This window comes from Furipterus horrens, unplaced genomic scaffold (assembly GCF_987537825.1).
Source record: "Furipterus horrens unplaced genomic scaffold, mFurHor1.1.pri manual_scaffold_11, whole genome shotgun sequence".
NCBI classification, from domain to species: Eukaryota; Metazoa; Chordata; class Mammalia; order Chiroptera; family Furipteridae; genus Furipterus; species Furipterus horrens.
The window spans coordinates 99,002,478-99,025,734 of record NW_028327181.1 but is presented as its reverse complement, the minus strand read 5'-3'; the positions used below and the strand labels follow the sequence as shown (position 1 = coordinate 99,025,734).

The 23,257-nt window shown below is 53.6% G+C and overlaps 1 protein-coding gene across 3 annotated transcripts; it reads left to right on the top strand.

Moving 5' to 3' along the window:
* Window positions 1-72: 72 nt before the first annotated feature.
* On the top strand, window positions 73-22,324 carry NUP85 (nucleoporin 85). Of its 3 annotated transcripts, XM_090257194.1 has the most exons (19): window positions 77-203; window positions 1,785-1,878; window positions 6,388-6,550; window positions 9,825-9,895; window positions 10,469-10,512; window positions 11,661-11,730; window positions 13,479-13,600; window positions 14,653-14,787; window positions 14,892-15,014; window positions 15,182-15,313; window positions 15,523-15,629; window positions 18,524-18,607; window positions 18,753-18,818; window positions 18,986-19,137; window positions 19,804-19,921; window positions 20,023-20,123; window positions 21,273-21,424; window positions 21,694-21,795; window positions 22,137-22,324. In XM_090257194.1, the coding sequence occupies exons 1-19, from the start codon at window positions 171-173 to the stop codon at window positions 22,236-22,238; spliced, it is 1,971 nt and encodes a 656-aa protein (XP_090113320.1). In that variant the 5' UTR covers window positions 77-170; the 3' UTR covers window positions 22,239-22,324. The 3 variants fall into 3 exon arrangements, with proteins under 3 accessions (XP_090113322.1, XP_090113320.1, XP_090113321.1); XM_090257196.1 differs by lacking the exons at window positions 21,694-21,795; window positions 22,137-22,324 and having other exon boundaries at window positions 73-203; window positions 20,009-20,123; window positions 21,273-21,338; XM_090257195.1 differs by lacking the exons at window positions 77-203; window positions 1,785-1,878; window positions 6,388-6,550; window positions 9,825-9,895; window positions 10,469-10,512 and adding an exon at window positions 11,095-11,250.
* Window positions 22,325-23,257: the final 933 nt, after the last annotated feature.

The following is a 23,257-nucleotide window of genomic DNA, read 5'->3' as shown; positions in this document are numbered from 1 at the left end:
AGGGTGGTCATGGCCGAGAGGGGAGGCCCTCGCAGCGCCGGAGGTTCGAACCTGCAGGCAGTGCAAGAGGCGCCCGGGACTGGTCCTCTGTCGCGGCCGGCTCCGAGCGGGAGGTCTGAGCCGCGAGCGTCCGGAGCCCCGCTGCTGCCGGGCGGCTGAGGCGCGGCGCGATGGAGGAGATCGACGGCGAGCCGGTAGTCACTGTAAGGGCACCCCGAGGCGTCTCGCGTGCCCTCGTAGCCCAAGGGTGGAGTCTGCTTCGTCACTGCAGGCGTGTCTCCTCCCTGCCGTCCGCGAGGCGCCCGTCCCCTTCTTTCGGTGCAGTCGCCACCGGAGGGGGGTTACATTAACCAGGGGGTCGTGTCAGGGCGCAGCGGGCGCTGGATCTCGGCCGCTCGGTCCACCCAGACTGCCTGGTGCCCTGAGCCTCCCCCGGGCCCCTCCCTGCCTTCTCCGCCACTGCTGCCCTCGCTGTCCCCGTGGGCCGACGCTCGGCCTGGGAAGCATCGGGGCTGGCCACGTGGGGCCGAACCCGGCTTCCCATCGCCGCGCCGTGGGCGTGGCTCGTGCCCGTCGGGCTGCAGCGCAGGGCTTACTACACGCCTCTGCTCCCGGGAGGCTGCTGCTGTTGTGATCGCCCGTTTGCTTTCAGTGGGAGCTGAACTCTCGGGGAAGTGTGTCACGGGTGCCGCCCTGTGATGCCTCAGGTACGAGGTGCCCACGCCCCCCCGCCTGGAGGGCTGCTGGCCTCCCTCTTGCTCCTTTTCAAACGCAAAAGCGCCCGCGGCCCCTGCCCTGGGGAGCCCCGCCGACCTCCCCGGCTCGGTCCCAGGGGCTCCTTTGCGCCTCTGAGCGCGTGGCGACCTGCGACCCCGCTGCCCCGCGCGCCGCCTGGCCTGGTGCTTCTGCGTCCTAGGAAGTGAGATGCCCACCATTTTCAGCGAAAGTCGTTAGATTGCAAAGCAGCATCCGACAAAACAAAAACTTGAAAATAGGCGCAGTTTCAAACGTCACTGGACGAAACGAGGCATGAGATCTGAAGGCGCGGTTAGCGTGGCTCGTGTGGCCGTATGAAGCTTGCTGCGTAACGCGTTCGGTTTTAAGGCATAGATTTGCCCCGGTGGGGGGTGCCGCGCGTTCCGGGGATGAGCATCGAGAGTTCTGAGTGAGTGCGTGAGTGAGTGAACTTTGGGGTCTCGGTGCGATGATTATAGCTCTGGAGGTCAGGTCATCTGTCAGGGTGTGGATCGGGCAGCGGGAGGTGGGACGCTGAGGCTGGAAGGGACGGGTCTCGGAAGAACTGAGTGTCCTTTCCGAACAGATGACACAGACGCTGTGGGTTTGGAGGTCTGTTCTCTTAATGAGTAACAGTTCGATTCCTCTTATTTTTTAAATTTCCCTTTCTCTAAACTACAGATCACGGAAGGACAATAGAATAACTGATAAGGGTGTAGCTTTCCTTTTTGCCGACACTGGAGAAGTGGCAGGCTGGGTTGAGGTGCCCCGCAAAGCTCGCTTGCTTTTCGGGGCTCACAGACTGGGCCGATCGGAGCCCCCTTCCGCTGTACGTAGGTTAGCCCCTAACTTTCAGGACGGATTTCTAAGGTTGTACAATACTTGCAAGTCACTCGAAAGCAAAGCCTTTAGTAAGGATAACAGTTTCTGTGCTTTATTTATTTATGTATGTATGTATTTATTTACTTATTTCTGTTGTAGTTTGGTGTTAAATGTGTTGCTGCTTTTTAATTGAAAGAAAATTTTTGTGTGCTTTATTTTTTGACTAGTTGATTCCAGGAGTGAATTCCAAGATGAAGCAAATGTGTTTTGACTGGGGCCCAGGGGAAATGCTGGTGTGTGAAACCTCTTTCAACAAAAAAGGTAGTTACTGTCATTTTTTCTTCCAGATTGTCTATCTGTCTTGGCACATTTGGTTGTTTTTTCCCCCGACTTTATTCTCTCGGATTTGACCAGCTGAGGCCTGATACAGTTGAACTTATCTGGACTGTTTTTATTTCTGAAACTCCAGCTGTTTAAGGTTTTCATTGATTTATGAGAACTGGCAGATGTTGAGTTCAGGATAAAAAAAAAAGTTAACAATAGTCTTCTTGGTGGTAAAGAAGGGTTTTCAGCCCTGGCCAGGTGGCTCAGTTGACTGGAGCATCATCCCAGAGACTGAAAGGTTGTGGATTCGATTCCGGTCAGGGCACAGGCCTGGGTTACGGGTTCAATCCCCAGTTGCGGCGTGGAGAAGGCAGCCGATTGATGTCTCTCCCTCTCTCCCTCCCTTCCTGTCTCTCTAAAAGCGATGAAAAAATACCCTCAGGTGAGGATTTAAAGTAAAAATTGTTTTCTTTTTTTTTAGAGAATTTCTTTCCTTTTTTTAAAAAGATTTTATTTATTTATTTTTAGACAGAGGGGAAGGGAGGGAGAAAGAGAGGCAGAGAAACATCCATGTGTGGTTGTATCTTCTGCACCCCCAACTGGGGACCTGGGCCACAACCCAGGATGGGCCCTGACTGGGACTCGAACTGGTGACCTTTTGGTTTGCAGGTTGGCACCCAATCCACTGAGCCACACCAGCCAAGGCGAGAATTTCTTTTTAACCTGAGATGCTTTAAAGCTGGGGGTTTGGGAGGGTTATTGCAGGAGGGTGTGAATCGTTCCATCTTGTGTTTTTGTTTTTTTAATTAGAGCTTACTTTCAGTATTATTTTGTATTAGGTGGGAAAGGTTTTTTTTTATGTTTAAAAACTTTAGCCCTGACCAGATAGCTTAGTTGGTTAGAGGGTTGTCCTAATACACCATGGCTGTGGGTTCAGTCCCCATTGACCCCCGGTCAGGGCACATACAAGAGTCAACCAGTGAGTGCGTAAGTAAGTGGAACAACAAGTCAAAGTCTCTCTCTCTCTCTCTCTCTCTCTCTCTCTCAAAATCTATTAAAAAACAAACAAACTTCAGGCCTGTCCTCCTTTTTGTCCAGAGTGACTCGGTTCCCTTCTGAGCAGCCCCCTTACTGTGAAAATGGGCAGCGCTCACAGCGCGTCCTGCTCTGTGACCACCGTGAGCTCAGTTGAGACCTGTAGGCTGGAGAGTGTGACTTGCCTGTGGCTTCGTTCTGTAAGCTCCGTCCGTATCGGACACGAATCTTTTCCTTCTGACACAGACTCCCACTGGTAGCAAGAGGAAATGGAAATCTTGACATTCCGGTTTGCTTTCTCCTTTTCAAGAGAGAAATCTCAGGAAATGTTGAGATTTTCTTGCAAATTTTTGACAGGTTTTCCTCTTTTATAAGGAGCAGGTTGAACTAATGAAAGTCTTATAATTTTGGCACATTATAATATAGAGTGAAGTTTATGTGATTGTTTTAAAGATTTTATTTATTTATTTTTAGAGAGAGGGGACTAGAAGGAGAAAGAGAGGGAGAACAACATCAATCGGCCGCTTCTCATACACGCACCTAACCTGCAACCCAGGCATGTGCCCTCACTGGGAATTGAACTGGCGACCTTTTGCTTTGTGGAAAGACCCCCAACCAGCTGAGCCACACTGATCAGGGCCAACACAGGTTTTCCTTCGTTTGTTTTTTTATGTCTGTTGAAATCACATTTGTCACATTCAGGAAAAGCCATTGAATATTATCACAACTTGTTTGGGAAGCTGTTATATAAGAAATTGCACCCTGACTGGTGTGGCCCGGTGGGATGGGCCTTGTCCCTCAAACTGAAAGGTCACCAGTTTGATTCCTGGTCAGGGTACATGCCTGGGTTGCTGGGTCGGACCCTGGTTGTGGGCAAGCAAGAGGAACCGATCATTATTTCTCTTGCACATCAGTGTTTCTCTCCCCTCTTTCTTTCTCCCTTCCCCTCTCTTAAAAGAAAGAAAATCTTATAGAAAAAAAAAAAAGAAAGAAATTCCCACAAGTTGGTGGTTTATAATTTATTATAGATACTTTTCATTGCTATTGTGAAATATTTTAGTTAAATCTTTTTTTAAATTGATTTTTAGAGAGGGAAGAAAGGAGAGAGAGAGAAACATCGATTTGTTGTTCCACTTACTTATACATCCATTCTTGTTTGAACCCTGACCAGGGAGTGGACCCGCAACTTCGGTGTATCAGGGTGACGCTCAGCCAACTGAGCTGCCTGGTCAGAGCCGGTTCATTTTTTTTTTTCCTCTTTTTTCTTTTTTATATGCTTTATTAATTATGCTGTTACAGTTGTCCCAATTTCTTTTCCCTCTGCTCCCCTCCACCCAGTGACCCCCCCAGTTGTCCCCCCCCTTAGTCTATGCCCATTGGTTGTGCACATATTTCTTCTCAGCATCTTCCTGTCTACTGCACTCCCTCCTACTATGCTTCTTAATTCCTGCATCATCTCCCTCCCTTTCCCCCTCCCCCTCCCTGCTGACCTCCCCCCATAATGGTCCCCACAGCTATAGTTCTTTTCCCACTCTCGTTGCCTACTTAGTCTGCCTTTGTTTCGGTTCCCTGGCTTCTGCTGTTGCTTGTTGTGATACAGTTTTCATTTTAATGTTCATAGTTTGATCCTCCTTCTCCTAAACAAGTCCCTTTGACATTTCATATAACAGTGGTTTGGATCTGATGAACGCCTTCAGTTTTACTTTGTCCTGGAAGCACTTTCTCTGCCCTTCTATTCTGAATGACAGCTTCGCTGGATAGAGTATTCGTGGTTGTAGGTTTTTGCTTTTCATCACTGAATATTTCTTGCCAGTCCCTTCTTGCCTGCAGTTTCTTTTGATAAATTAGCTGATAGTCTAATTGGGACCCCTTTGTATGTAATTCTCTTCTCTCTTGCTGCTTTTAAGACTCTCTCTTTATCCTTAATTTTTGACATTTTGATTATAACGTCTCTTGGTGTGGTCCTCCCTGGGTCCAGTATTTTTGGAACTCTCTGTACTTCCTGGGCCTGTAAGTCTGTTTCCTTCCCCAAGTTAGGGAAGTTCTGCTTCATTATTTTTTCACATAATTTTTCAATTTCTAGTTCTTCTTCACCTTCTGGCAGCCCTGGGATTCGGATGTTGGCCCGCTTACAGCTGTCCCATAGGTTTCTGAGCCTCTCCTCTTTTTCCCCACTTTTTGTTTCCTCTTTCTGCACTGGTGGACTGTTTGTTCCTTCCCTATGTTCCGATTTGTTGATTTGACCCCTGGTTTCCTTCCCTCACCACTAGTTTCGTATGTGTTTTTGTTCATTTCAGCAGGACTAGCCTTCCTTCCTTCCCCGTCTTGTTTAAGATCTGCTGTCAGTTCTGTAAGCATTTTTATAACCAAAGCTCTGAACTGAGCCTCAGAAAGGTTTCCTATCTGCTGCTTAGTTAGATCAGATATTTGCTGCCTGGTCAGCTGTGTCACCGGGATCTCTGTCATGATCTGTGCCATCCTGACTGTTTGCGTTTACCTTTGCTTCCTGGGTGGGGCTGTCACACCTCCTACGCTATAGCGGGCGGAGCCCGTGCACTCGTCACTACTGGGTGACCCATCTCACCACGCTGTGGCGCTTTGTGTAGGGGTGAGGGTCCGAGATGAATTCCTGCCATTCACTCTCTGCTGAGAGACCGGGAGCCTCCTCCTCCGTACCCACCCCCTCCGGGCCTCACAGTCCGAGGCTATGGGGGTCTGCCTTCCCAGCGTTGGAATTGTGAGCTGATGGGTCTGGCCTACAGCCGGGGGCGCTCCCCGGGCGCTTCTCACCTCCCCCTAAATACAGGTGTCTGCTCACCGCCGTCCCGACACCATCGCCGCTGCTCCCGCCGCGCGAGCACAGCCTGACCCCTCCGCCCTGGCTTTGCCCTCCTACCTGTCCAGACGAGCCCCACTTCTTTGTAACTTCATACGCTGGCCTTCCATTGATTTTCTGGAACTTCTGGTTGTCCCTAGTTCTGAGGTAGCTGTATAGTCCTTCTTAGTTGTGGACGGAGACGGAGCGTGTCAGCCTAGGCCTCTGTCTTGGCCAGAAGTCGAGCCGGTTAATTCTTGATTCTTTATTTTAGGAGTAATGGCAGTGCAAAGTAATATTAAAAAGATATTTATTTGACTGAATTTATATAAAACTTTGGCTGTAGGTTTATCGTATTTTCAAGTTTTACATAGGCTAATACTAAGTATACCTTTTTCAGTAGAGTTCAATTGATGGAGGTGAAAGGTAGTTTCAGGATATGCTAGTGAGTTGAGGTGTGATGTCAGAATAAGCATTTATTTTTAAAAATTCATGTGTGGATAATTGGTAGATGATAATTTACATAATTTTAACTAAATGGACTCTAGCAAAAAGTAAAAGCTTTTTAAATTAGATACTCAAATTTTATAGTGCATTCTTTTATGAAGGTGATTGATTGTGATAGATGTTAACTTTTTTTTTCTATTTTGTTTCAGGAAAATCAGAGACAGTGTCAGGCTGCCCCTTTATCTATATCATCCGGAAGGATGTAGATGTTCACTCTCAAATCTTGAGAAAACTCTTCAATGAATCCCATGGGATCTTCGTGGGCCTCCAGAGAATGGAAGAAGAATTAACTGGAAAATCCAGAAAAGCTCAGTAAGCAAGCCGGTAATAGGTGTGGAAGGGCACAGCTGAGTTGTGAAAAGCCAGGTGAAGTGCTTTCGTGCCCTTCTTCATGACGGACGGATCTCCTGGCACCTGGTTCTTTGTCGGCTCTGTCCCGGCAGGGCGCGTGGCGGGGGTGCCTTGCAGGGGCTGTGGGTGGCATGGGTGGGCCTGCCGGCTGGGTAAACTCTGTGTTTATGCGCCTTCTCATCTACGTGCCAAAGCAGAAACCTTAGGCCAAAGAAGCACCTGAGAGCCACTGAAGTAAATACAAAATTTGAAGTAAATACAAAAACGAAATTTTTACTTAATCTTTATTGTGTTTTTTCATTTTGTTTTTAAAGAGTTATTCTCAAGGCACTTTTCTGGGGCAAGAGACCAGAAAACTGTTGTACCAGTTAGACTAGGATTGTCTGAGGTGTGGTTCGTGAGTGGGCTGCCTCAGTGACAGGGGCTTGTTAACTGCAGGTGTCTGGCCCTGCCTCAGATCTTCAGAATCAAAATTTCTGGGGGTTGATCCTAAAACCTGCACATGAGTCTTAAGCACAACAGAGTTTGAGAACCCGTGTTTTAGTTTCTTTTTTTTCTTTAAGATTTTATTTTTAGAGAGGAGGAAGGGAGGGAGAGAAGGAAACATCAGTGTGTGGTTACCTCTCGCATGCCCCCCAACTGGGGACCTGGCCCACAACCCAGGCCTGTGCCCTGACTGGGAATTGAACCAGTGCCCTTTGGTTCACAGGCTGGTGCTCAGTCCACTGAGCCACAGCAGCCAGGGCTTCCCTGTGTTAGGTTTTAATCAGCGTCCATTCATACGGTTAGGCAGGGGCGGTGTCGTGTTTGTATTGAAAACACCAGCGTTCCCCTCCTCCTGTGTGCCTTCTGCACCCTCACAGCACTGCCACTCTCAGCACTTGGACCCCAGGTGTGTGTGGGCTTTCCCCCACCAGGCAGTTCTGTGACACCAGTTGGGAGACCTACCATGTAACTAAATTGTGACACTGTCTGGAGATAGGGTGACATTCTATAGGTTAAGGGCACAGTCCCAAGAGACTGCCTAGCACTTTAGGTGCCATTTGCAGGTAGTGGGCCCGCGGGTATAAAGCAGAGGTCCTCATGACCCCGTCAGGTCTGATTCATTCGCTAGAATGGCTTCCAGGACTCAGGGAAACACTTAGGCTTCCCAGCTTATTGAAGGGTGTGATAAAGGACACGGATTGATAGCCAGACGAAGAGAGTCCCATGACGAAGTCGGGGGTGTCCCGAGGGGACTCCCTCTGGAGCTGGGGGGTGTCACCCTCATGGTACATGGGTGCATTTGTCCAGCTAGAAGCTTTCCACACCCCATATTATTGGGGTTCCACAGAAGCTTCCTCATGATGGATTGTCTGCAGTCCTCTCCTGTCTCTAGAGCAGTTAGGAACGAGGGTGACAGGGCTGAAAATTTCAAGCTTGTAATCATGACTTAGCTTTCTGGTGACCCACCCCATCTAGGAGCCCAGGAGTGGCCTCATTAGAACCAAGATGCTTTCAGTACTCCTACCACTTAGGAATTTACAAAGGTCTTAGGAGTCCTGTGTCAGGAACTAACTAGGGATGAAGAACCACATATAGATTCCTTATAAATCACAACATCACAGTATTTACTTTCTTGATAATCACTTTAGAAATGAGTCATGTCCTAGAGAATACTGTAGCCAGCCTGTGTGCCCACGAAAGAGCGAGTGAGCACTGGCTTCAGGGAGCTCTGGTACAGAGTGTTGGTAATTCAGGGACACCTAGGGCCACTTCTGTGAAAAACATGTCAAAAGTCCTGTGATTCCCTGAAGGTGAGGGCCCAGTCTTACTCACGTGGCCCTCTGTCCCCACGTCTCCCTGTGCATCTGTGTGGTTGGTGCTCTAGAAGGTTTGCTGAATGACTGGATGATCATGTGAATGTCTTCACCGTGGGGTGGTGACTCCTGCTCTGTGCATGGAGCCAGCACTCTGGGTGCCTTTTATCTCCTGCCTGAACCGTCATGGAAAGCGGGTAAGGAGCGGTGAGGCCACGTGCAGAACGTAGCTGCTCTTCATTTCTAAATGGAGCCAATAGGCGATCTTTAGGGCTTTTCATCTAGAACTGGTTTTTTCTTGTTAAAATCTGCAACATGATGATTAACAACCAGTTGCTTTCTCCTGGGTGTTTCTTTTGTTCCGTCATTAAAAAAACAACTTTATTTTCAACTAATTTTAGACTCACAGAAAAGGTACAAAGTAATAGATTTGTGTACGTCCCTCACCCAGCTTCCCTACTGTTAATATTTTACATGACCATCCTACTGTTACTTAAACATTGATGCCATATGATACACTAAGGGCTTCATTGGAATTTTACCAGTTTTTTTTCACAAATGTGTTTTTTTTTTCTCTTTTGTAATTAAATGAGGTTGCATTTAATTTTTTTTCCTTAACCTATTTCATGACCTTGACACCGCTGAAAGATATTCACTAATTATTTTGGAGCCCGTTCCTCAGTTTGGGTCTGTCTGATGTTTTCTGATGGCTGGACAGAGCTCATGGACTTTCAGACAGAAGACCACAGGTGTGATGGTCCTCAGCACAGCGTGCCCTGGGGTTCATGCTGTTGGTGTTGCCTTATGACTGGTGAGGCTGGCCTCTGCCCTCGACTCCTGTGGTTCCCACTGGGTTCGTCCACTGTAAAACTAGTCTTTTCCTTTGTAACTAACGAGTATTCGGGAGAGGAACTTCAATACTGTGCAAATACGCCCTGCCCAGTGTGTCTCAGGCCCCGTGGGCTGGGCATCGTCCTGTAAAGCAGTGGGTCTCAGGTTTGATTCCTGGTCAGGGCACAGGCCTGGGTTGTGGGTTCAGTCCCCGGTCAGGGTGCATTCAAGAGGCAACGGCACACTGATGTTTCTTTCCCTCTTTCTCCCTCCTTCCCCCTCTCTCTAAAAATAAATAAAGCTTTTTTATAAAAAAGGTTTATGCAAATCTTATTTCTTCTCAAATTTTCAACCACTGGTTTTAGTGTCCATCAGTGCATCTTATCTGCAGTAATTAATATGAGTGTGGACTCATGGCTACTTATTTTATTCCAAGTGTTATATTGTATTTCATTTATTTTGTTGCTCAACTTTCCCTGCTTTGGCCATTAGAAGCCCCTGCAGTTTGGCTCCTGTCTTTCAGCAAGTTTCTGTCATCTATTTATTTCCTCTGGTACCACAAGATGTTTCAGGCTCATGTTGTAAGTCATTTCATTTTTTTGTAGGTTGGTTCGAGTGAGTAAGAACTACCGATCAGTCATAAGAGCATGCATGGAGGAGATGCACCAGGTTGCAAGTAAGGACTTTGTGTGTGTGCGTGTGTGTGTGTGTGTGTGAGAGTGAGAGAGAGAGAGAGAGAGAGAGAGAGTAATTGAAGTGTTTATCTGGCTGTAAACACTACGAGGTCAAATCAGATTGACACTCCACTTAACTTACTTTCCTGCCTTAATATTTTGTCAGTCACCTTGAGTGTGCTTTCCAAGTGGGAGCTCACAGAGCTGACAGGTATGAGGGGAAGGGCCAGGGTTAGACTCGTTGGAAACAACGTTCTCGGTCCTTTGACCCTGGTGACTTAACGTCACCGTGACCCTGACCACCTCGTGACTCCTGGATGCCAGGCAGTCTAGTATGGCGGGCGGTCTCTTTGTTTGCTGTATTGCAGGTAAATGGGGCTGCTTTTAACTTCAGGGTCTTGGTTTGAGAATCATTGATCTACAACAGAGAGATATGAAGCATTTTCTACGAGATCTGTGGGGAAAACGCTGGTCATTAGAAGACACAAAGGCACAAGCCACAGAATCTGTGTGAAGTTGTAACACTTAAGATCGGAAGCTCCATTGCTCACTTACAATGTTTTGTGTTTTGTTAGTTGCTGCTAAAGATCCAGCCAGTGGCCGCCAGTTCAGCAGCCAGGTGAGGGGTCCGTCTGCCTTCGTGGTGGCCGGCGCTCTTAGGCTTTTCTGCGACCTTGGCACCCACCTGCGGTGATTCTGCAGTCACTGCTTTTTGCTGCACTTGCTGTTCTTTCCAGGTAGACAGCCACTCTTTGGGATAGTAAGGGTCGCCTTAAACTTCCTGGAGCCCCCAGCAGGCCTAGCATACGGAAACAAAGAAGCACTTGATAAATATCTGTAGGAGTTTTCAGTGCGTCCGGGAAACAGAAGTCCTAAGCACATAGCGCCGCCCGCAGGAGAGAACCGCTGCTCAGTCTGATAAGCCGGACCCGGCCCACACAGCCCGGGTTTCACTGAGCCGCTCGTTCTTCCGCTGTAGTCGGGGCTGGGCGAGGACTTAATTCTGTCTGCAGTGGGATCTTCTCAGATATTTTTGTTTTTCAGTCACAGTCGGCATCCTATATTATTTTTATATTAGTATCAGGTGTACAGCCCACGGGTTGGAAGTTTCTGTAATCACTGAGTGGTCCCCCCGAGAAGTCCGGTCCCCACCCGGCACCACACACAGCGGTCACCGATTGTTGACCGTGTTCCCTCTGCTGTGCTCGCTGGCAGGATGTCGCTGCTGTTCAGCAGTTCACAGGGGCTGATGCGCTGTCCGAAGTCAGCAAAGCATCTGTTTAACCTCACGAAGCAGCTGCTCTGCGGCTGTGCCCCGGATGGTGGGGAAGAGGGGAATGTCTGTCCCCAAAGGGAGGTTAGTTTGGGGGTGTTACATGGGGTTTCCCTTTTCGTAGACTGGTTCCCAAACTCCATTCCCTTGAGTACCAGCTTCACAATTTTTGCTTATCTAATATTTCTTATTATCTTCTGAATATTTTCATAAAACCCTCTCTCCATTACTCACATAAGCCATAATATTCATCTTGATCATGGGGGTTACGAACTAGTTAACGTTTTTCTAATGCACATTAAACTAGGACCACAACCATTAAAATAAAAACGTTAGTTCACGACCCACCCCCTGAAATTCTCTCGCCGGCTGTGGGAAACCTGCCAGGGGGACACACTCAGCACGCGGGAGTCCAGCCCTGCCCTGTGGCTTTGCTCCAAGAGTCAATCCTAGTAATGTTTTCCGTCAAAACGCCGTCTCCGCTTCTTCCTCAGGTCTCCATCTTGTCAGCAATGGAGCTCATCTGGAACCTTTGTGAGATTCTTTTCATTGAAGTAGCCCCAGGTGAGCCTGGCCTCTGTCTGTCACAGCATCAGAGGTGCCCCGCCCCTCCCTCTTGCTCTTCCTTGTGGGCTGTGATGGGTGTTCGGGTGCCTAGAACGCTCTCTTCATCCGCGCAGCCGTCAGAGAGCAGTATGTGACCGCCAGGGAGGCCTGTCACTTGTCAGGTGCTGCAAAAAGAATCCGGTAGAACGCCTTCCAGAAACCTAAGTGTTAGGCAGATGACTCTTGAAAAATACCAAGAAGACATATTCAACTAGTGTGTGGTCATCGATACTTGTATCCTAGACTTGCCAAGGTTCAGAAAGTTTTAGGAGAAGCTGGGGAGAGACAGGTTCTTCCTCGCAGCCAGCACCTGGGTGTCAGACTACAGGCCTTCGGAAGTGTGAGACAGTAGAGTTCTGTTGTTAAAAAGGAAAGCCCTGGCTGGGTGGTTCACTTACAGCCTCATCCTGATACGCCAGGGCTGTGGGTTCCACCCCCGGTCAGGACACAGAGAAGCAGCCACCAGTGATGCCTCAGTAAGTGCAGCAGCAGATGGGTGTTCCTCTCTCCCCCTCCCTTCGTCTCACCCCCACCCCCTCCCTCCCTCCCTCTCCCTCTCCCTCTCTCTCCCTAAAATAAATAAATAAAAAGGGAGAAAGGTTTTAGGGATGTGAGAGGGGGTTAGGATGTGGAAGGCAGAATCACTTTGGGAATTCAGTTAATGGAGGATCCAGTCAAGATGGCGGCGTGGGCAGATGTGGCTAATTCCTTCACACAGCCACAGCAAAGTGACAGCTAAAGTATAGAACCACCATCAGCCAGAACCGTCAGAAATCAAGCTGAATGGAAGTCTGTCAACTACGGGATTAAAGAGACCACATCCCTCGAGATGGGTGGGAGGGGTGCAGACGTGGAATAGGCTGGCCTCTCACCCACGTGTGATGCATAAAAATTCAGGAGGGATTTTTTGGCAGTGAGGAGTCCCAGGCCCTCCAGCCCAGGGTTCCAGAGCCAGGAAGAAAAGTCCCCACAACTTCTGGCTGCAAAACCCAGCGGGGATTGAGTCGGTGGAAGAAACTGCCGGAGCCCCAAGCAGTTCCCCTTAAAGAACCTGCACCTGGACTTACCTGCTCAGAGTCGCTCCCTCTTGAGCTCCAGCACCAGGGCAGCCTCTTGGAAGGCACTGTTAGCACCCAGGGAGGAACTGGGGTGTCTGGCATCAAGATGAGCAGAGGTCAGGGTCCCTTTTCTAAGTCCTCCCCACACAGAGCCACTGAGCCGGTGGCAGGCTGGTGCCGTAGCTGAGACTTCCTCAGCCTGGCTCACACTATGACCCGCCTTGGAGACCCCCCAGGACTCCGCCCCACCCAGCTTAGGCCCACCCTAGCTGCTTTGCCGTACGAACGGCTGGTCCTGGCTCCTGCTGCACAACCTCCTAAAGCCTCAAACACGCAACAGCCGGCCTCAGTGAGCCCCGGCCCGGCACTGGCAGCAGCCGGCCTAGATTCACAGCTTGGCTTCACCTGGGAACCTCCAAGCCCAGCACCGGCAGCTGCCATCTCTCAGCCACTGAGTATTTCAGTCCTGAAGGGCGGGGGCGGGGTGCTGAGAGCCGGGCCTCGGGCGGCCCCCTCGGGGCTCAGCGGGGCTGTCGTGCCCGCCGGGCGCAGAGGAGGGCGCTGTGGAAGCCCAGCGGCCCCTGCAGGCCTTCCTTCTGGGAAAGGGGGGCTGGCCGCACTTGCAGCCGAGGTGGTCTCTCCCCGCAGCCGGCCCGCTGCTGCTCCACCTGCTTGACTGGGTCCGGCTGCACGTGTGCGAGGTGGACAGCATGTTGGCGGATGTCCTAGGCAGTGAGAACCCCAGCAAACACGAGAACTTCTGGAACTTGGTAAGGACGCCGCCGGGGGTGGGGGGCCGGCCTGCGCCCGCCTCCCAGCACGTGGTCTCAGTGCCCGCGGGCCGGCTTGGGGGCTGCGCCTGCCCCTGCGTGTGGCCCGGCTCCTGGGGGCCGCGGTTGTGGAGACGCCCTAGTTTAGAACTAAGTTATCGTGTGAGAAAAGTAATGTTTTGTAGACTTCCCAGTAAGGAGGGGGATTTGGTTTCTTTGTGGATCTAAGGGAGAGAAGCATGAAAATTATACAAAACCAATGATGGCGGCCGGCGGTGGGGTAAATGAATTTGACGAGTTTTGAGAAATGTCCTAAAATGATTATGGTGGTACACAACTCAGCAAACTTACTAAAACGCGGGGAATTATATACAAGTAGGTGAAAGTTTATAGTGCACGTAATAACTCAGTGAGACTATTAACCGAAAAGACTGATGATCCCAAAATTATTTGGATTCTCAGTTTGGAAGTCGTCATGTATGCACGGGTGTGTGTGCGTGTCGGGCTCTCTGCCCGGGAGAGCAACACTCTCCCATTCACCGCTACCGACCCAGCGGGGGGAAGCAGGGGCGGGTTGCTAGTTGACCTGAATAATGGAAAGTTGATGAAACAGAGAAGACCTGCCCTGGCTGGGGTCGCTCAGGGGACTGAGCGCCGGCCGGAAAGGTCGCTGGTTCTGTGCCTGGTCAGGGCGCCTGCCTGGGTAGCAGGCCCGGTGTCATGCAAAAGGCAAGCAACTGATGTTTCTTTCCCTCCCTTCCCCTCTCTCTAAAGATAAATGAGTAAAACAACAACAAAGGATTGGCTGCATTTATAGCGTTTGTGTGTCTGTGTATTTGAAACTTTTTACAAATGCTGCTTTCTATTTCATTTCCTTTTTACAAGTTGGTCCCGCCCTGTCACGGGTTACATCAGTGTGAGATGGGTGGGCTAGGTTCTCTCTGGAGGGTAGGAGCCATCGCGCTCCCCCAGCGCTCGGAAGCCAGTGTGGGCATTGAGGGGATGGCTTCCAGGCCTCCTGCCAGTGCTCACAGTGTCGGGTGTGCCACCAGGTGACCATCTTGGTGCTGCAGGGCCGGCTGGATGAGGCCCGGCAGATGCTCTCCAGGGAGGCCGACGCCAGCCCCAGCTCTGCAGGCCTGTGCCGCGTCCTGGGGGACCTGATGAGGACCATGCCCATCCTCAGCGTACGTGCGCGCCGCCCTGCTCTGCTGCGTCGTGGGAAGTGGGCCCACCGAGTCAGCGGGAGGGGCTGGTGTGGTGATGGCGTCTCCCTGTGGCTCTCCCGCAGCCTGGCAACACGCAGACCCTGACCGAGCTGGAGCTCAAGTGGCAGCACTGGCACGAGGAGTGTGAGCGGCACCTCCAGGACGGCACGTTCGCCTCCAGTCCGCGCCTGGAGTCCCTCTGCAAGGTGTGGGGCGCAGGGCCGGGCCGGCTCCAAGGTGGCTTCCCCAAGGCCTGCTGTCCGGTCCAGTGAGGGCAGCAACTTGGTCCTCTGCGGCCAGGGCTGTCTGTGCTCTGCCGGGAAGGGGAGTCAGAGGGCTCCCCTGGTGCTCAGGCCGACGCCTCTGTCCTCAGATCATGCTGGGAGATGAAGCTGCCTTGCTGGAGCAGAAGGAGCTTCTGAGTAACTGGTATCACTTCCTAGTGACCCGGCTCCTGTATTCCCGTCCCACCGTGAAGCCCACGGACCTGCACTTCTATGCCCAGGTGAGCCCCAGCCCTGGGGGTGGGGACGGGGACGGGGACAGGCCGTTCTCAGTGCGGGGCCTCTGCGTCGGACCTGCATGGAGAACCGGAAGGGCTTTCCTTTGGCCCCTTTGAAGGGCCCCGTCGCCCTTCTCCAGGGCTCCGTCCAGGGCAGCCCCCTTGAGCCTCTGCCTCCCTCCTGAGACTGAGTCACCCCCACCTTGCCACAGGCCAGCCTCGACTTGTTCCTGGGGGGCGAGAGCAGCCCCGAGCCCCTGGACAACATCCTGCTGGCGGCCTTCGAGTTTGACATCCACCAAGTGATCAAGGAGTGCAGGTGGGCTGCGGCCGGGGGTGGTTCGGGGGCGCTGAGCAGTCACAGAGTCACGCTGCTGTCACCACCGTCCTGTTCTGACGCCCGGTCCCTTCTTGCTGCCATCCTGACCTTCCCGCAACCTCTTTCCTCCCCAGCTTCTCTCTGGATGAGCTTGGGGACCATCCAGAGGCTGGAGGTCTGCTGTTCATATCAGTTTTCACTTCAGGGACGTGCCCTTAACGTAGCACAGTGGGACGTAACTTTGGTAGTAAAAACCCAGGAAGAGCAGCTGGTACTAGGAGCCTGGTGGACATGCACCGCTGTCAGGGGCGGCGCTGCTCAGCGCTCTCAGCGTCTGGGCTGAGGGCTCCCCACCTGGGCTCCTGGCAGCCCTCTCCCCAGAAGGGGAGCCTCTCATCGTCAAACCTTCAGCAAGGTAGGAAAGGGGGCATCAGACATAATGAATCAAAGGTAAAGCTTTCCAGAAGTTTCTGTGTACAGTAAGTTGAATTCACCCTTCGCGCAGCCCGATAAGTGGGAGACGGTGGGAACGGCCGCCAACGGCCTTGCTCAAGTGTCAGGGTCTCGCCCTTCTACCGGGTGGGCCTTAGGTCTAGGCCTGGTGCGCTCCTCCTGCCGTGGCCCTTCTTGTTCCGGCCAGAGGAAGGCCAGGGCTTCAGGAAGGTGACGCCAGATTGGGAGAAAGGGGTGTGGTGCCGATGTGTTTTCTACACGCCTGTATAAGGCAGGGGCTTTGGTTGGAGCTGGAAATGGACCCACCGGACTCAGCAGGTGGCAGGTGCGGGGGCAACCGCGTGGAGGCGTTGGTGAGAATGACTTAGAGGGGCACGTGCGTCGTTACTGGCTTGTCAGCGGCTCTGCCTCCAGTTTGAAATAACAGGCGTCCCTAAGACGTGCCCGGTCACAGCAGCGGCTGGTTTCCGCCAGGCTGCCTCCATGACTACATCTGGATTCTTGGGAACAAAACAGATTTGAGCAGAACAAGGAAGAAAGGCAGTGAAAAGGGAAAGCATCCTGTTCTGCTCAGTGAAGCGCCCATCAGGAGGAGCAGCTTCTACGAATCACACAGAAAACGGCACCGTCCTCACGCCGCTTACCCAGGGAAAGGTCCGGCTCGCCCCTGGGCCCGGCCCCTCTCTCCCTGACGAGCAGCAGGCCATCGGACGTTTTCCTGTGAGCCGTGAATCTTGGAGCTCCGGAGTTTTCTGATCAGGAAGTCACTTCTGCATCTGAAGGAGGCTGAGAAGCAAGTCGCAGGCCCGCAGCCCAGGAACTGGAAGAAGGCCCGACATGTCTTCAGAGAGAGCAGCAGAAGTTTAGAAACGCACCCTCCTGAGTGGGGAAGGATCGGTTAGATTTGGCATCTCGGAGCGCTTGGCGTCTCACGGCCTGTCCTGGGGCTGGGGGCTCGGGAAGCCCGCTCTGGGCTGTGCGGTCAGCTGGCTCACAGGTGCCCTGCTGGGGGGCAGCGAGGGCGGGCCTCTGCAGGGCCCTGCTGCTGCCTTTCGTCAACTAGGTCGGACCTGAAGGGGCAGGGACGGCTCGGGGGCCCCTGGAGCAGGGAAGAGCTCATGGAGGCCCCTGCTGAAGGGCCGCGTGTCTGCCTGTTATCCCAGAGATGAAAGGGCAAGTCGGGACTCCTCCGAGAGTCCTTTCTTCCCCCTGGCCTGCAGCTTTCTCTAAAAGCCAGTTCCTTTCAGTAAAAGGAAACGGAGCTGGACAAGGGGGCAGCTTCTACAGGTGTCCTTAAAGGCCTCCATGGGTACAGAACAAAGAGGAAACAGGTCTTCAGAAAAGAGGAGGTCCAGTTTGATACGTGCATAGCCTAGAATCTCCTTGCCAGAACTTTGTCCCAGTTCATCGTCTTGGCTGCAGGATGCAGTGTGCAGACCCTCACGTCCCATTTACAGAAGGTTCACAGCTGTAGAGCCACCGAAAAGCAAGATCCAGGGGTTGGGGCAGTGGGGTGACAGCAGCCCCAGTGCAGGACAGACAGTCCGTTGGAGGGTTACAGTTGTTTCCTCTGGGTAAGGCCTTCACCACGGCTGGTCTTCCAGGAGCCAGAGTTCCCCATGTTCCAGCAGAGGGAGAGAAACATCTATGTCTGGTTGCCTCTCATGCTCCCCCAACTGGGGACCTGGCCCACAACCCAGGCCTGTGCCCCGACTGGGAACGGAACCAGCGACCGTTTGGTTCGCAGGCTGGTGCTCAGTGGACTGAGCCGCGCCAGCCGGGGCCCACTGGTTGGTTCTTGTATGTGCCCTGACCTGCAACCTTGGCGTATTGGGGCGACACGAATCAGTTGAGCTGCCCAGCCAGGGCGGCGGAGAACTGCCGACCTCACTGTGTGTCACGTCACACACACAGTAGTTACAAATCATGTACTTGAACAGAAGACACTTTCTTTATACAAAGTATCGCTAGATCCCTAAACACAAGGGGGGTCTGAGGTGGAAGCACGTGTGTGCAGCTGTAGTCATAAAATGCAGTCGTCAGCGGCGGTGCGGTTGGGGACGTCAGCACATCCAAATGCAAAGGCAGACGCCCCTCCGAATTTCATGTTTCATTGAGCGTCAGGAACCACCAGGTTTTGCACGTTATTCGGTGTCCACATTCCCTGCGTGGGATTGGAGCCCTTGTGCGAACTACCCCACAGACACATACCGCTGGCCGCTGCCTGGGGTGCCGAGCTCCTGGGTGTCCCTTGTCAGCACCCACGCAGTGAGGAGAAGCTCCTCCCTCTGCTGCCTGACAGACCCTGGCGCATCGCCGTCCCTCCCGTTCTTCTTTCCTGCTCGTTCTAAGCCAGGGGCGCGGGGTTCCTGCTTGTGCCCACTCGCACGGGCCGCGGCCCCTCACCCGCCCTGCCTTCTTGCCTTGCTGTCAACCTGCAGCATCGCCCTGAGCAACTGGTGGTTCGTGGCCCATCTGACCGACCTGCTGGACCACTGCAGGCTCCTGCGGTCACACAACCTCTAGTGAGTGCATGGCCACGGCCGCCCTCCTGTCCCCGCCGCCCGGGCCTGGGGGGTGAGCAGGACTCCTGGGAGGGGTGCGGGCCGCCGAGGGGGCCCTGAGTGGAGCAGAGCAGGACTCCTGGTCGCGCGTTACGTTCTGTTCCAGCTTTGGGTCCAACATGAGGGAGTTCCTCCTGCTGGAGTACGCCTCGGGACTGTTTGCTCATCACAGGTAGGCAGGCCCCGAGGTCAGCAGGGTGCTTGCTCCTCAGGGTGTGGGCGCGCTCCAGTCCGGCCCCCTGAACGCTGCAGTGGCCGCGGTGGGCTGTCCCAGAGCGCCGGGGCAGCCCCCGGCCTCAGCGGGCCTCCTGCCTGTCCTCCTTGGCCCTTTGTCTGCAGCCTGTGGCAGCTCGGCGTGGATTACTTTGACCACTGCCCTGAGCTGGGCCGGGTCTCCCTGGAGATGCACATTGAGCGCATCCCTCTGAGCACCGAGCAGAAAGCCCTCAAGGTGCTGCGGATCTGTGAGCAGCGGCAGATGGCGGAGCAAGGTGAGGGCCTCCTCCTGTCACTGCCCTCCGAGTTCCTGCCACGCAGGCCAGCTCGCCTGGGGCTGGGTCGCGGATACCCAGGATCATCGCTGGGGAGGGACGGAGCTGGGCTCCCTGGCCGCCTAGGAGTAGTTGAGCCTGTTGCCTTTTTAGGAGTTGCCCCACCCACTTCTCCTGTTTCTAGTCCAAGAGGTCAGGGCTGGGGTCAGCTTCGAGTCTGCCTGTCCCGAGTGGGTGGCTGCTGCCAGCTGAGGCTGGCTCCAGGGCAGCAGGGCCAGAGATGGCTTGGGAGGAACAGGGAGGAAAAATGGTGTATGAAATTTGCCCCTTCTCTTCCCACTGTTGGGTGATAAAAACCTCAGTTATTCTTCCCGAAGGCCCTTGATAGGGTTTTGGGCACCTGGACAGATCATGAAAGAGCTGATCTGTGGGGAGCAATGAAGATCTCACTGCCACCCCTGAAATCAAATCAGCTCCCAAAGCCAGTCCCGTCAGGGTGGGCCGGGCGCAGGCAGGAGGCGGCAGTGTAGGCCCGGGTTCCCAGGCCTGCTCACCGAGCTGTTGGCGGGGCTGGGAGGCAGCAGGAAGGCTGCTACCCCAGCAGGGCTTAGGGGCACAGTGATCTGTGCTGGATGACAGCTTCGTCTCCTCTCTCCGCCTGCGAAGTCCGCAGCGTTTGTAAGATCCTGGCCATGAAAGCCGTCCGCAACAATCGCCTGGGCTCTGCCCTCTCTTGGAGCATTCGGGCCAAAGATGCTGCCTTTGCCACGCTGGTGTCAGACAGGTGGGTTCAGCCGGTGTCAGCTTCACGGGGACCATCTGGGAAGCTGGGGGGCTGGGGATGGGCCGGGTCTCCTGCTCTGATCTCCAGGCCGGACGTTGCAGGTTGCTCAGGGACTATTGTGAGCGAGGCTGCTTTTCTGACCTGGATCTCATCGACAACCTGGGGCCGGCCATGATGCTCAGTGATCGCCTGACGTTCCTGGGTGAGTCGGGGCTCCGTCCCCTGAGCTTCTGGCCCAAGTGGACAGCTGTGGAGATCGGAGGGACTGGTCTGGTTTTCTCCAGTCTTCCCTTTCTATTAAGCCCAAACTCCAAAGCACATAGAACCCGGTGTGCCAGGCTCTGCAAAGTGTGTTTTTCAGTCATATTTTATTCTTCCAGTAATTTCAGGCTTGGAGAAAAGTTGCCCTCAGGTTCATGAGTCTCGTACATTTTGCCTCATTTGTTTTACCATTGCCTCCGCCAGTCGGGCTTTTGGGGAACAGTTTGGAAGTAAGTTGAAGACACTGTTCTCCTTTCTCCACGAGTACGTGAGCGTGTTTCCTGAGAACATTTCCTTCTAAATCGCATCTATGAACACCCTGAGGTCCCACGCTGACACACGGCCCTCATCTAGTCCACGGTTCATTTTCTGATCACAGAGGCCCCCTGATGTCCTTTCTTGGGTGCAGGCTCATGAATTTCATTGTCCTATTTGTTTAAGTGCCTCTGCCTTTCTTGGTGCTTCTTAGCCTTGACATTGTGAAGAGTCAGTTCAGCTCCCTTGTAGAATGTCCTCAGTTTGGGTTTGTCTGATGCTTCCTCGGGGTCAGATCTGGGTGACGTTTGGGGTGGGAACGCTGCCGTGGTGGCGGCCGGTGTGCGGGGTGCGCCCTGTCGGCGGAGCTGGCTTTGCTCCCTTGGTGAGCGTGGCGCCCACCTACTACTGTCTCGGCTGTGCGGCTCTGCCCGTCCCTCTGACTCGGTGCTCTGTGGGGAGCTGCTCTGGGACGACTTCACTGTCCTGTCCCCCTCACGCTCGCCCCTCTAATTTCAGTAGCAACTGTGGTTTTCTGACTCCTGCCTGCGTTTTATTTAGTTGGTGTCCCACCACGTGGAAGACTCTCCCTATGTCCCTGTTTCTCTTTGTCTCAATAAGGGACGCACAGGTCATTCAGTTTGTCACAGCCCGTGACTTCCTTTGAGGCTTACATTCTCCCAGGGTTGGCTGACTGGAGTCCTTCAGAGCGGGTGCTTTGAAGCCTTTTCTGGTCTCGTTGGTCCCGGGGGTGGTTACAGCTTTGTGGACTCTGCTGCGTGGAGTGGCTGCTCTCCTTCAGGGCCAGAGGCGACCTCGCGCTCTTTCCCAACAGGGAAGTACCGTGAGTTCCACCGCTTCTATGGGGACAAGCGCTTTGCCGACGCGGCTTCTCTGCTCCTGTCTCTGATGACTTCTCAGATCGCCCCGCGGTCCTTCTGGATGACGCTCCTGACAGATGCCCTGCCCCTTCTGGAGCAGAAACAGGTACCTCTCTGCGCTTCCCGCCCCCGACGCCGCTTCCCTCCGCAGCCCGCACGGGTGCGCAGACGTGTGGAGGCTCCCCATCAGTCTCCCTGTGGCGCCCGCTCTGGGACGCTGGCACCCACGCCAGCAGAACTGTTTCCCTTGAAATGAGGCCGTTGCTTACTGCCCACGCGCAGCCCTCTGTGGGGTGCTTGTGCCGGGGCACCCACCTCTGAGCGTGCGCGCACCTTGCCTGGGAGCGGCCGAGCGCAGTGGCCCCTCTCCCCTAGGTGATCTTCTCAGCAGAGCAGACCTACGAGCTGCTGCGGTGTCTGGAGGACCTGACCTCGGGGCGGCCAGAGCACGGACAGCCCAACGCCCCGCCACTGCAGGTCATTCTAGGGTCTGGGGGGGCTCCACAGTGGAGCTGGGAAAAGGCTCCCTCCATTCCTGACTCCCCTGGGCCCCAGCTAACTCAGTGCCTCTTAAACCTCTTAACCGGCACAGCAACTCCTTTTAGGGGAAACGGGGCCGATTCTGGTACTCTTGACGTCTCTTTCCTGTTAATCAGCTGCAGCGGTCCTTTGCATTCAGCTCTTACGTGCAGAACTCGCTGGAAGCTCTTGCTGAATGTTACAGGGCCTGTTTGCCTTTGGACTAGATAAGAGCCCCTGGGAGCTTTGAAGAGGGACCCCTTCCTGCCACCCCTCACGTGGCCACACTCTGCTCTCAGGACGATGACATAGAGGCCACCAAGGTGGAGATGCTGAGACTGTCTCTCGCGCGGAACCTGGCTCGGGCGATCGTGAAGGAAGGCTCCCTGGAGGGCTCCTAGGCGCGGGGGGCGCTGCCTGCCCCAGCACGGCTACGTACGGCCGCGTGTGTGCATTTTTAACAGAATAAAGTTCTTTTGTAAATGTACGGCGAGTTCCTACAGGCTTCAGCTAGGTTTGTATCTGCCTCCCCTGTGAACCTGAGGTGGTAAAAATGAAGGAAACGCTGATGTTCTCTGACGTGGAAGTGACTTCCCCGTCTCCTTAGCGGGAGGCACCCCCCGTCAGCGGCTGCCCTCACCTCAGTCTTCCGAAACCTGATCCATTAATGTTCCAGTTACCGCCTTTAAAACAGAAAAATGTCCAGGAAGTTGCGCTTTTTAACAAAAACCTCGGTGATGTGTACACGTGGAACTCCTAAGTGACACCCCCCACCTCCCGGTATCTGAGGAGGATTCCAAGTGGGTGAAAATGATTTTATTTAACATGCAGCAAAATAAGGGCAGCAGTTGGTAGATCCAGTACAGCTGTTTGTCACGAAATGGTGACTCCAACAGTGACACTCATAAATAACCTCCTGTCTAAAGCTTATTATAAAGGTCCCTTTCCAGGGAGTAAGCCCACACTTTCCAGGGCTGCGGCAGCCGCTCTGGGAAGCTCTTGGGTTTACTGCTCAGGTAGTGAACTCAGCTCACTTTTGACGTCTCCTAGTGAAGCAGGGAAACCTGCCTGCTCAAGAAGGGAGGGAAGGGGGCGATGCCCTCTGCGTAGCGGGAGGGAGCCTGGCAGGGGACAGGCCTGTGCCACCCGCCCCCGGTGGCTGAGCTCCGTGGGCTGCGCCCTCTCCCCAGCTGGCGGGCCTCCCTCTCCCACTGCCTGGCACGAGCTCGCCGGGGCTGCGCGCTGTTGGAGCAATAGGGTCTGGTGACTCAGTTCCAGCAGAGCCCTCACCCTCACCACCTCCAGACCCAGCATCTCGCCGACAGCACCCTTCACGGCTGAGGACAGTCGGTGTCTGGGCAGCAGGTGCGTCTAGAGCGCTGCCACAGGCCCCCCGGGGAGGAAGGCAGCCAAAGCAGGA

Bases quoted from the DNA above. Each gene is read 5' to 3' on its own strand.
- NUP85 (XM_090257194.1), top strand. From the start codon at position 171: ATGGAGGAGATCGACGGCGAGCCGGTAGTCACT. The intron at 19,138-19,803 runs GTGAGGGCCTCC...CCGCCTGCGAAG, and splicing joins GCGGCAGATGGCGGAGCAAG to TCCGCAGCGTTTGTAAGATC. The intron at 19,922-20,022 runs GTGGGTTCAGCC...CGGACGTTGCAG, and splicing joins GCCACGCTGGTGTCAGACAG to GTTGCTCAGGGACTATTGTG.